The sequence below is a fragment of the Mytilus californianus genome, unplaced genomic scaffold (genome assembly GCF_021869535.1).
Source record: "Mytilus californianus isolate M0D057914Y unplaced genomic scaffold, xbMytCali1.0.p SCAF_9, whole genome shotgun sequence".
Classification (NCBI taxonomy): domain Eukaryota; kingdom Metazoa; phylum Mollusca; class Bivalvia; order Mytilida; family Mytilidae; genus Mytilus; species Mytilus californianus.
The window spans coordinates 29753574-29766849 of record NW_026262745.1 but is presented as its reverse complement, the minus strand read 5'-3'; the positions used below and the strand labels follow the sequence as shown (position 1 = coordinate 29766849).

The window sequence follows — 13276 nt, the reverse complement described above, 5'->3', positions numbered from 1 at the left end:
AATGGTGGCTCAAATTTTTCCAAATAGGTGTTTGTTTTTAATTTAAAGAAGTAAAATTATATGAATCATTTTATTACCAGATTTGTTGATATATTAAGGGGATAGGCCTTGGTCACCCCAAAATTTTCATCTCTTTTAATGTTTCTTATACACACCATTGAAAGAGTAGATGTTGATATTTTATGTATGAATGTTAATTTTCTATCTCTTCAGCTATTGATTTTTGAAATTTAAAAAATATGTGGCTCCTTAATTTAATGCTTAGTGGAGTCTTAACTTATCTAATTTTCTTAGATGCTCCTGCATCATTCTCACAACTAAAATTTAAACAATTTAAATAATTGATCACCGTTTGAATTACTGCTAGGTTAAACCGCACAAATGATTTCCAATACATTTGTAAGTGTTGTCTCCCATACCCCAAGATCTACCGGCCCCTTAAACGTTTCGGCAAAGTTATGCAAGTGTAGGGAATATTGTATGTAGATAACAGTCATTTGTTCAAACGCATAGAGAAAAGAAATCAAAATAAACAACTTGTAACACTTTTATGTTTTCAGTAGAACTACTAACATCAGTCATGTGATCCAGTCAGTTGCAGGTACTAGTACTTTTTTTTACTAAAACAAAGTTGGCATTTTATAACAGTTTTTGTAAGAGTTCTTTTACTGCTTTGTCTAGTATTTCTTTTATACATTGTGACCTGGATGGAGAGTTGTCTCATTGGGACTCATACCACATCTTCTTATTTATATTACTAGTAACCCTTTTAAAACATTACATTGCAATTAAATGACAATAAAACGTAAAAAACTTAAAACCATATCCATTCCGGTTGCAAAGAATTGCCTTATTTGTATCGTTCATAAATAATTTGAATATGTTCTTTATTCAATAGTTCAAGAGGGTATGTCTTTTGGTTCCTGGCACTGATTTTCCCATAACCATTTGGTGAGATTTTTGGTTTTTGGCTTTTGTCGTCTTACATTTAAATGATAACATATATCACACATTCCAGACTGAAAATTTGGATCTGTATGAAACAAATATTTGTTCTTTTCTTTCAAATATGAAATGTAGCGTGTTTCATCGGTACCTATCTTTTTAAGAAAAGCCGCTAGATTCTGGGGGGACTTAAAATCAGACGTTGAAATGTATGTCTTTTGTGGTAGATGATCTCCGGGATTAGGTGCACCTCGAACGATTGGAATAAAATTCATACTATGCATGTACATTGTTGTTATTTTTTCTGTCAAATAGTCTTTGCACAATGAATTTTCAAAAGACAAGTAAAATTTGTACGTTTTACTTAAAAGTTTTTTACACTCTTCTGCAGATGTGGATGAGCAAGGTTTCCCACATGCTCCATATATATCAACATCAATAAATTTCGATAACTCCTTCACATAAAGCTCTCGCTTTGATATAGTTTGGCAGTGGCTTACGACCCAGGCAATATTTCTTGTTTTATTCAGGAATATAGAAGTGTAATTCTTTTTTGGAATGTAAAGTTGTTTTCTCACAAATCCGTACGGTGCAAACACTTCGGAATCTTTTCGGTACGTCATTGTCCAATCAAATTTCATCTTAAATGGGTCATTGCGAAATGTTTTATAAGTGTGATATGGACTCTCTAAAGAAGCAAATATCCATATTTGACCATTTAACTTGTTAGGCGATGTTGACATTCCATTATGATGAAAGATAACAGCGTCACTTTTGTTAAATACTGTTTTGTCTGTAGTAACTTTACAGTTTGTGTATTCACATTTATCAAAAACAATGTACTTTGCGTTAAAATAGGAAGGATACGCGTAAAATAATATGGTAAAATTAGATGTATTTGACCATGTAGTTTGCGGTTGTTTATGAACAATCTTCATGTCTCCTATTTCAAAGTTCTTTATTATTTTTAGAGTCCATAGAAACCATATGCTGATTAAAAAGACTACAACACCTATGCACACATTTTTTGCTGAAACAGAAAACAAATTATATAATTTAGGATTCTTTCACCTTACAGCATTAAATTTTGAATAGCGTTCTGTCTTTACTGCGTGCGCGTTAATGTATAGATGTTATCTAGTATTTGTCAGTTGAAATTGGCTTCTAACTAGCTTTCAGTACTGTCCGTACTTTTAGATCGTTTTTTAGTGCCTTATATGTTTTGTTTTGCTTCGTGTCGATCTGGAGAGTCTATCCCTTTAAAATTTCAACTTATTTTAATACACAGGTAACGGTGAGTGTCGAGTGCTTGCCAACATTATTTTTAATGCGCCTGTCCCAAGTCAGGAGCCTGTAATATAGTGGCTGTCTTTTGTTGTGTGCTTTATTTGTGTTTCGTTTATGTTTTATCGTAGATAAGGCTGTTGGTTTTCTAGCTTGACTTTTTCACATGCTGGGGCCTTATATATATAATGATGGAAAATTGTATGCTGGAAAATGAAAGTAAAATATAGTAAACTTAGATAAATAAACGAATAAATAAATAAACTTGAATTGTATTGTATTGCTAAAGTTTTGAGACAAAATAGGTGACGTAAGATTAAGTTATAAATAGTTTCGTCTTTTGGTAATAATATAGTTAATATCATTTCTAGAGTTCTTTTGATCATAGCTATTAATGTGACGTTGAGAAATAAATTAAATAAACTGTCATCTTCTTAAAGAATAAAAATGTTTGTAATTTGCCCGTAGGAAAATAATCCTAAAGTGTTTCTATTGTCCACTAAAATAATTCTGTAAATTAAGTAAAAGATTTTGATAATCCATTAATTGCTTTTACATAACTAAATAAAATATATGTCAATCATATAAATCTTTTACATACAAAAAAGAATAGTTGACCAATAAAAAGTAGCTTAAGAAAATTCAAAATTGACGCTGAAATTTCATAGATGACTAAAATAGTTCCAACCAGCACGTGATGTTGGGTTTAAAACGGGAAGACCGCAAACTCCCAACATCACATATCACACTTTAATCTAGATTGCTGTTTGGAATAAATAATTAAAACATCATTGTATTTTATTCACCAGCACCAGGCCTCAAAAGTACAAGTGTCCGAGAAGATGGACATGCCAGCTGATGGCATAACATAGACCAGAAATGAGTGAGCTAAATTACCCAGATTTCCGAATAGATGCTAGTATTCCCCAGATCATCGAGAGAAAATATGACCCTATGTCCCAGCTACAATTCCACAGGTCACAGTCAGAATCCTGCAAGAAGCTAGAATCCCAAAATGAACGAAGACGTGAATAGACCCTAAGCGAAGGATGTCCGTCCCTCGTTATTTAGTTAAGTCTAGTTATTAAAGTTTTGGAGGGAAAGGGGAGACAATTCGACACAGCAGCGGTCCCTCCCCCCTTTTCCTTCATAACATATAGCTGACTGTAAGGTATGGGATTTGCTCATTAATAAAAACCAAACGGTGACCTGTAGTTGCTTACATCCATTACATTTGGTCTTGGTGAATAATTGTCTCATTAGCAATCATACCACGTTTCCTTATTTTTTATATTAAGATATATGGCAATAATTTTATACAAATAAGAGAGACAAATGAAGATACGTAGAACGATAAATAGAAATCCTGTATTTAAGGTTTATCATGTACATTTATTTTACTTCAATGTAAGTAAGACACAGACACACACACACAAACACACACACGATATTTGAACATTTAATATGAATAGTTAATACAGTATAATGTTTACCTGATCTGGAAAAATTCATTTTTTTTGGCACTTTATTCATTCGATGACTAATTAAAGATAATTACCATCGCTCAGTATCTGAAAATTATAAATATAAACAATACATTGATATAGGAAGATGTGGTATGAGTGCCAATGAGAAAACTCTCAATCCAAGTTACAATTTATAAAAGTAAACCATTATAGGTCAAGGTACGGCCTTCAACACGGAGCATTGGATCACACCGAACAGCAAGCTATTAAGGGCCCCAAAAAATTACTAGTGTAAACCATTCAAACGGAAAAACCAACGTTACACATTTTATGATATAATTAGTAGTATACATACAAGTAAATTGTATGTAAAATTCAATTTATGACAATCGTGATATCGATATCAGCCACGGTAACAAAGGCTTTTTCATACCCTCTATCTGTATGACGTCTGTACGAGGTTGTCCGTAAAGTTTGAGGACAATCTCAATAAAATATTATTTACCCGTCCGAAATAGATAAAACAAGTATATAACTAATTTCATGATTTACTGATTAAGTGTACGAAATTTTATTTCAGTACCTGCTTAAATAATCGTATTTTCATCAATTTAAAAATCATAAGAAACTCTCACCCGGAGCACCCAAACAAATATTTCCGACGTTCAGACGTTCCACGACGTCAACATTTTAACTTTTCTCAACGTAGTCTCCTTTCAAAGTAACACATTTTTACATCTTTTTAACCAGTCATCAAATATTTTCTCAAACTGTTCTGTTTTCATTTTTAAGATTATGTTCATTACTTCCTGTCTTAGTTCAGGTAAATCGTCGAACCTTTGTCCACGGAGAAAAGATTTGATATGCGGAAATACCGCAAAATCCATTGGCGCTAAGTCAGGGCTATACGGAGGATGTTTCAGACATTCGAATCCAGGTAAATCAATTTCTAGATGGGTTTTTAGAGAAGTGTGGGCCGGTGCATTGTCTTGGTGTAATATCACTTGCTCTATGTTGGCTGCTAAATAAGGGCGTTCCTTTCTCAAAGCTTGAACCAAATCTCGCCTCAGTACCTGAAAGTACAAAATAAACGGACTTTTAATCGTATTGCATCTAAATTAAAATAAGATTGATAATTTATTTTTTATTCTTTGATAAACACCTTCTTAAACTGTTTATTTCATTTTATTTAGGTTTTAATTATTAATATAAGATCATTCATTATTTTTAAAAGCAAATATTATGTTAAATACCTTGGAGTAGTATTCAGAATTAACAGTCCGGCCACGGGGTACATCATGTGTCAGTAACTTTCCTTTTCGGTCCATGAAGAGAATGAACATATTCTATCCCATTGATTTGGTTATCTTTGCCTTCTTTGGTGGCGGTGAGTTACAGTTTTTCCACTGACTTGACTGTTGTTTCGTTTCCGGATCGTAGCAATGAAACCAGCTTTCGTCGGTTGTAATTATTCCGTCAATAAATCGTATGCCACCACGAGAAACTTTTTTAATAAATTGATTTGACAATTCCATCCATTTTGTTAAATGTTCTGCTGTAAGAAGTCGCGGTACCCATCTAGCACATACTCATACTCGATTCATATTTAAATCATTTGCTAAAATGTGATGCGCTGTAGTCCTAGAAATGTCCCATTTGTCTGCAACTTCGCGAACTGTTAGTCGCTGGTCACTGTTGATAACGTTAAGAACTTCATCTTTTATCGCATCTGATTCCCTGAAAGATGGCCTACCTTCCCGCTTATCGTCCTCCAAATTGTCTCTTCCGTCCCCAAACCTTTTGTGCCACTTGAATACCAATGAACGACTAACTTTGCTATGTTTCTCAGACTGTTTAAAGAATTTGTGTGTTTCTGTTGGCATTTTTCGATGTCTACACAAAACTTTATAACCGCCCGCTGCTCCACCTTTTCCGTAAATTTCCTTTTTTTTAGTGATGCCGATTCTGGATTCAATGCTTCAAATCGAGATTTCTCCACCATTTCGAAATTTTGACCATTCACATTTGGCAGGTGTAACGTCAAGACTATTGTCGACGTCACAATGTAAGTTTCATGTATTTTTTGGCGGATTTTGAAACTTAAAATAACAAAAATATGAAAACACCAGCCTGCATGTTATGTTATATTTTCGCCGTGCTCCGGGTCCCTATTGCTTATATTTATATGAAGTAAGTGTTATTATTTCGCATTTAAAGGTAGATCATAGGTATATATTTCTTGAGATAGAATTTTCTTATACTTTGCCAAAATGAAGATTTTACTATGCTTTTTTCAAAAATATAATAAAAAGTATGGGTCACCGTGCTATTTTCCAACCTATGAGTCGTTGAAAATTGCCTAAATTTGGTTAGATTGTTCATGAAAAAACACATTTGTGTGCATAAAAAAAAATCTATGAGATAGGATTTTGAAATAAATTGTGAGAAGATAGGTTTTATAATATGTTTTAAGAAAATAAAAAGAAAAAATGGTGTCACCGAACTTGTTTTCTTGCTACAAGTAAAAATTAGAAATTTCCCTATCAGTCCAGTTTATATTTTTTACTAAAAGAGTTATCTCCCCTTAAACTGCTGATTTGAAAAAATTGATTCTAAAAACACAAAATTTGATATTTGTTTAAATATTTTGAGTTATACAATAAATCACCAAGTTTCCTTTAAATAAATAAACAGTCTAACCAATAAATTGCAAATCTTTCTTCACATTTGCAGATTTGGTCAAATAACTAGACAGATTTTGTACTGGGATTGTACAATCCAAGATGGCGGTATACCATGAATCTACCTTAAAATTGGACAAATATTGATATAACCGAACTAGGATATAGTTCAGGATTACAAATATGCAAAAAGAATTTACCTGAAATGCTATTTTTACGCAGACTTCAGCTTGTCCGCGAACTTTACGGACAACCCTGGTATATTACCTTGTCTGTATTACGCCATCTCACGACTTACGTGAAAACATCTTCTTTCAAATGGTATAATATTATAATAAAAATTCTCATATGATTGTAGCTTGTTATATATTTCTTGCACGAGATATTTCTCGTATCACACTGCTCGGAGTGTGATACGAAAAAGTGATACGAAAAATGCGTAATTTGATTGGCTTATCCATCACCATGAGACGATATTACGACATTTCCATTTAGTATTCAGTAGTCATTGATAACGTTCAAAGGTTAAGACGATGTACATTTCGTCCATGACAACGGACATATGTAATTTATTCAATAATATACAAAACACTCACATTGTTCACCTCGAAATCTTCTTTTTGTGATTTTATTTTACATTCTGAAGCGTGCAAAATGTTTTGATGTTAAATTTTGACGACGGAAAAGGACATATGACGTCATACTGGTATGCGCAAAAGACTAGATCAACGGTTCGCGGAATTTTTAATTCAACACAAAAAATTCAGATATAGAAAAATATTTAACGAGTGACTAAACAGCACATTAATTTCCGAATGCTCGTAGCGCATGAGTTAATTGTCAGTGTTGTTCGGTCACGAGTTGAATATTTTTCGATAATTGAATTCTTTGATTAATTATTCTTTTTACTACATTGACAATGAGCTTTTTAATGGAAATAAAATAGAAAATGCAAGCGACCTAACCTTTTCTACGCATTCACAATTTGTTCTGATGTAACGTCACCGACAACGTCTAAACAATATTAGTTATCTTGGTGAAATCAGGGGTGTACGGAATTTTACACCGTTGTTGAAAATTCATACACCCTGAGGCGCACCGAATGGGTGTATGAATTTTCAACAACGGTGTAAAATTCCGTACACCCCTGATTACACCAAGATAACGAATTTATTTCTAATGAACAATTTCTTTACTCATTTTTAAACCGGGATGTAACATTGAAAAATGCTAATGAAAAATTTCCAGTGTAACATTTTTTCAACGTTGATGTTGCTGCGTATTGTCAAATACTTTTTTCTTTATTTTTGGGAAATTCAGAAAAAATTTTGTTCTTTTGAATTTTCGGGAAAACAAAATTTTTTAATTTTTGTCCTCAATTTTATTTATTTTTTTATTTTATATATATATATTTTTTTTTTGACATTTTATTTATTTATTTTTTTTTTTTTTTTACATTTTATTTTTTTTTTCTTTATTTTGGCAAATTTTTTATTTTTTGGCAAAATTTTATTTATCCCGGGGTGAACAAGGATGGGGTGTTATTTACACCGGGGTAATTAACCAATCAGATTGCAGTATTTTTGATGCATAAGAAATAACACCTTTTATTGTATGACATCAGAGGAGTGAAATTATCGAGTTTATTTCACATGTGAAATTATCGGTTTTTCATTTCGCTGGGAAATTACGGTAATTTATTGCAAACAATACTGTTGATACTTATAGGTTTCATAACGAGCGAGAATTGAATATCGCTTGATATCAACTCTCACTATTTAATTTAAATAGTAAAAATAAACTAGCCCAAGGCTCGTTTATTATTACATTGAAATTAATTAACTCGAGTTGATATCAAGCGATATTCAATTCTCGCTCGTTATGAAACCTATAAGTATCAACACTCAACAAATATAATTCCACGAGCAGAGCTCTTGTGATTATATTGGTGTCTCGGGTTGATAAAGATGTTACATGGGAAAAGTCACATGATATTACTTAGTAACTATGTGTTATAGAATAATCCTTGGATTATTGTCAGATATATCAGAAACTACACCGATTCAAATAGAAGATATTTTTTGAATGTTTGCGTTTTAAATCGATATATATTCAAAAATGTAGTCAATGGACATATTCTGTGACGGACAATTTGCAATCCATTGCGCATCACCTCTTTCATATAATATTAGAGTTCAGTACTTGCATAAAGCAATCGTCATTTGTAAAATTCAACAGAATTCCTGAATCGTCTTATTCGGTTATTCGAAGAAAAGAGGACGGCATTCTAGTTACAAAAAATGGAACATATGCGTAACCAAAACAGTCATTTAACTACATTGTTGAATATATATCGATTTAAAACGCAAACATTCAAAAAATATCTTCTATTCTAATATGACGACCTATTATATATATCGTCATACAGTACAATCACAGTATATCTACTTTTAGTCTGGCAGATCGGTGACAAAATTGTGGGTTTGATGATTAAAGCATCTAAATTGGCATGGTAGTATTTCTGGGTGTTTCAAACAATATTAGCTATGGACCCACCTTGCAATTTCAATATGGCGGCTTTTTCCAAGATGGCCGCCATAAAATATCAAAATCAACATGTATCACTTATATAAGGTCAAATTTAAGGCAAAATTTGGCCATGACAGTAGTGCTAGATATTTCAAAAAATATTATCTATGGACCCACCTTGAAATTTCAATATGGCGGCTTTTTCCAAGATGGCCGTCTCAAAATATCAAAATTAACAAATATCACTTATACAAGTTCAAATTTGGAATGTTAGTAGTGCTGGATGCGTCGAACAATATTACATATGGCCCAAGTTAATAAAATTTCAAAATGGAGGCTTTTACCAAGATGGCCGCCATAAGATATTAAAATTAACAAATATCCCTTATATAAGGTTACAAAGTGTTTTGTTTTGACGTACTTAAAACTTAGCACCCTATGATACCGAGTGTCTGCCACATTTTTATACTAAAGCCAAACATCAAATGATTTGTGCAAAAAGTATAGAAAATCGTAACTACGGTACCATTCTTTCAGAATTGTAGTCATTAACGAGGGATCACGTTTAGATACTGGCGTTATTCAAATATTTAAGCTAGACTTAACTAGAATGAAAATTCTCGTCTCGAACGGTTTTCTTGATGATCAAGCTGAAGGGGACATATTAATGATCTAAACAAAATTGCAGTAATCTGAGGCTTGCCGTGCCATTATCAAGGCAGTTGCTTGCTTCTTCTGTTTAATGATTATTTTGGTGTTGCAATTAAACAGGCATTCGCAATAATCTACTGGTATGACAACGATACGTGAATAAGCTGCACATACAGGTAGTTCAAAAAGACATCATGTAGGCAAAAGTCTTTTCCACAGTCATCAAAAACATTCGTTGGTTATCGTTTGGGCAAATATTCAGATGCAGTCGAGTTTTGCCATTTAGGCAAAACTATATACCAAATATAAAATCAATATCTTCAAGAACGAAGAAAAAAGGTGTGGAAAACTGATTTGCTGGACTGATGGATGGACAGACGGACGGACGGAAAGATGGACAGATGGCAAGCCTAAAGTCCTCTTCGACTTCGTCGGTAGGGGACTAATTAACAAGTTTCAATCCACCTTATAAGCATATGAAAGCTTTAGATTAGGGAATATTTTGCCCTATTATCTGGAGTGCTACTTCGAGTGAATGCGGATGGCATATACCCTATTGGACATTTATCACAAAGGTATCAGCATATTGGAATGAGCTAATAAAATGTGGTTGAAAGATATGAAAAATGGTAGATAAAAATGTGCGAGGACAATGATGTTATGTACATTTACAGTGCTGTTTAAAATGTGGTGAGGAGCTGTGCAAAGACTAAATGGACTATCCTTAAAACAACATTTTTAGAACTGCTGTGAAAATATGTTGTTGTTTAGATGATAAAAAAGATGAAAAAGACACTTAAGCACTCAAAAATCAATAAAAAAACAAAACCAAATAACAACATGGATAAAAAACGCAAAAAGACTAATATCAGTCAAGACATCTCTACACAAAAATCTAAAAATTGAGCAACACCATCCCCTCATAAAACAGGGGATGATCTCTGGTGCTCAAGAAGAGTCAGCTACCTATGTGCTATTGTTTGTGATAAGTCGTATTCAGTATCACCAAATTTAAAACATATTGGTATATGTAAAGTATCTAAAATATGACCAAATGTGAAAGTTTGAAATGAATTAAGGTCTGCCATGCCTGTACGATCGATAAACACGACTTTCACTGGTTGACAACACAGACATTTAAAAATAAAGATCAAATAGCACAACATTGACAGCACATACAACACGAGTCCCTTTTCATCAAAACTGGGGTAAACGCAGATGTTCCAGAAGGATGTGTAGTTTCTGGCCAACTGTTAGCACGAGTGGTGATACGCATTGCATGTAGAAAATCGGAGATGAGTCTTATTTATTGATCATCTTGATCCACAGTCGAGGAAAAAGAAAGGATTGTGGCAAGGAAAAGTAGAACATATTATAGATTATTATTTGTGACTCAGATGGTACACAATCAAACAAATCCTATTGGAATCCTAAAAACGTTCAAGTGTTTCCATTTATGGGATCTTTCATTAAACTGTCTTGCAAGCAGCATCGATGTATCATGTAAAAAACAATCCCTAAAATATCGCATGAACTGCAAAGTGCAATTTGATTGAAGAAATGAATATCAGCAGAGCCTTGTCTTAGTTTATTTCATTTTCACTTTTTTGGTGGCCATTTTGAGATTTTCCGCCATGTAAAAAAAAAGTCAAAGTCTAATATACCGTCATAATTTACTAGAAACGTTGGATTTAATTTATATATGGTGTTAAAACTTTTGAATGACTGGCAGTCATCTTAAAATGGCCGCCATATTGGATTTTTTTCAGAGTGGGTCCATAGCTTAAATTGACTAATAGTACAATATATATATATAATTTATCTGAAAAATAACTGATTGAATTCTTTCAAAATGGGTGAACATTTGCATAGAAATCACATAAAATCGGCGAAAAACCTTCTTAAATTTGTCTTAAAATTATCAAATATCTAATTTCTAATACATAGATTTTTCTTAAAAAACTATATGTTGTTGATACATACATTTTCGTTTTAATGATGTAAAATAATGAGAAGGTCACCGACTTCGTTTTTACGGTGTACATCATTTAAAGTGGTGTTCTATGTGAAAAAAACACAATACGTCTTAATAATTGTAACGTCATTGCGTTGCAGGCCATAAAACGTTAATTTTTGACGTTTTTTAATACCAACTTGAAACAAATTAAATAGATAAAAAGATAATCTTTATTTCAAGAGGATAATTCCATTAGTTTAAACTAATCTTCCTGAGAGTCCTCAAAATAATAATAACATATATGTAAAGTACATACAATATTATAATGATATATACACACTATACAATTTTATATAGATATTAATCTGCCTTTTTCATGAAAAAAATTTTGCTTTAAAAGATACAAGTGAATTACTCATCTTTATTTTATTTGGTAAACTGTTCCATATTGGAGAACCAGAATGTATAAGAGTTTTTTTCAAAATATTTGTTTTTGTCTTTGGAAGTTTCAATAATTTTCTTATCAACTGAACGTCAATTATAATTTTGATAATCAGTAAAATGAAAATTTTCTCGTAAATAGTTAGAAACCATATCCCTTAATGATTTAAATACAAGTATTGCCTTTTGATATTGAATTTGTTTTCCACATTCAACCAAATGTAACTATTAATCAATAAAGTGGAGGATGCCATTATGTCAGCTTCTACTATAACTCTAGCAGATTTCTTTAATAACTTATTAAGTTTTTTTTTTTTTTTTTTCTTATTACAACTACCCCATATATTGCAACAATAGTCAAACAATATGGTAGAATATAAGCATTAGAATAGATAATACGTATATGCATAGGTAAATACTTTCGTATCTTTTGTAATAAGTTGATTCTATTTGATATTGTACATGACATTTTATCTGTTCCAATTTAGGTTATTGTTGATGTACAAACCAAGAAGTTTTTCACAATCAACAGTCTCTAATCGTTCATCTGAAATATGATATCTAAATTGTTCTCAGTTGAATAAAGCCTCTGGTTTGAACTAATATTCATTGATTATAAGACAGAAAACGAAGTCGGTGACCATATGATTATTTTATACCATTAAAACAGAAATTTATGTATCAACAACATATAGTTTTTAAAGAAATGTCTATGTGTTAGAGATTAGAGATTTGATGATTAGGACAATTCTAGAAGGTTTTTCGCCGATTTTATGTGCTTTCTATACAAATGTTCGGCCATTTTGAAAGAATTCAATTGGTAATATTTCAAGATTAAAGATTAAAAGAGATAAATGCATTATTTTTTCGATTTTCAGTTAAACTTCAACGAGTTAAGGTTGTATGCAAAATTTTAGCAAAATCTGTGACATAGCCCATTTACTATTCCTTGATCTTACTACGCAAAATTGGCTGTTCCGCGTCACGCCAACCTTATTTATACGAACAAGTTAACTCAATTTGCGACAGTAAAACCCAAGCTATATGTCGGTCAAGCTTCAAATACAATAACGCTATCCCTGTTTCAATGCAAAATAGACAATATTATAATGATATATACACACTATACAATTTTATATAGATATAAATCTGCCTTTTTCATGAAAAAAATTGTAATATTTTGCTTTGAAAGATACAAGTGAATTACTCATCTTTATTTTATTTGGTAAACTGTTCCATATTGGAGAACCAGAATGTATAAGAGTTTTTTTCAAAATATTTGTTTTTGGCTTTGGAAGTTTCAATAATTTTCTTATCAACTG

The 13276-nt window shown here is 32.1% G+C and overlaps 1 protein-coding gene across 2 annotated transcripts in view; it reads right to left on the bottom strand.

Moving 5' to 3' along the window:
* Window positions 1-533: 533 nt before the first annotated feature.
* LOC127714321 (glycoprotein 3-alpha-L-fucosyltransferase A-like) overlaps window positions 534-13276 on the bottom strand; it is a 40436-nt gene continuing 27693 nt past the window's right edge. Inside the window, exons 2-3 of one of the 2 annotated variants that reach the window (XM_052220381.1) lie at window positions 3723-3800; window positions 534-1975 (exon numbers count right to left, since the gene is read on the bottom strand). In XM_052220381.1, the coding sequence (XP_052076341.1) occupies window positions 900-1975; window positions 3723-3762 (1116 nt within the window). In that variant the 5' untranslated portion in view covers window positions 3763-3800 and the 3' untranslated portion in view covers window positions 534-899. Of the gene's footprint in view, window positions 1976-3722; window positions 4256-13276 lie in introns of those variants that run through there. The other variant, XM_052220380.1, reaches the window with a different exon arrangement.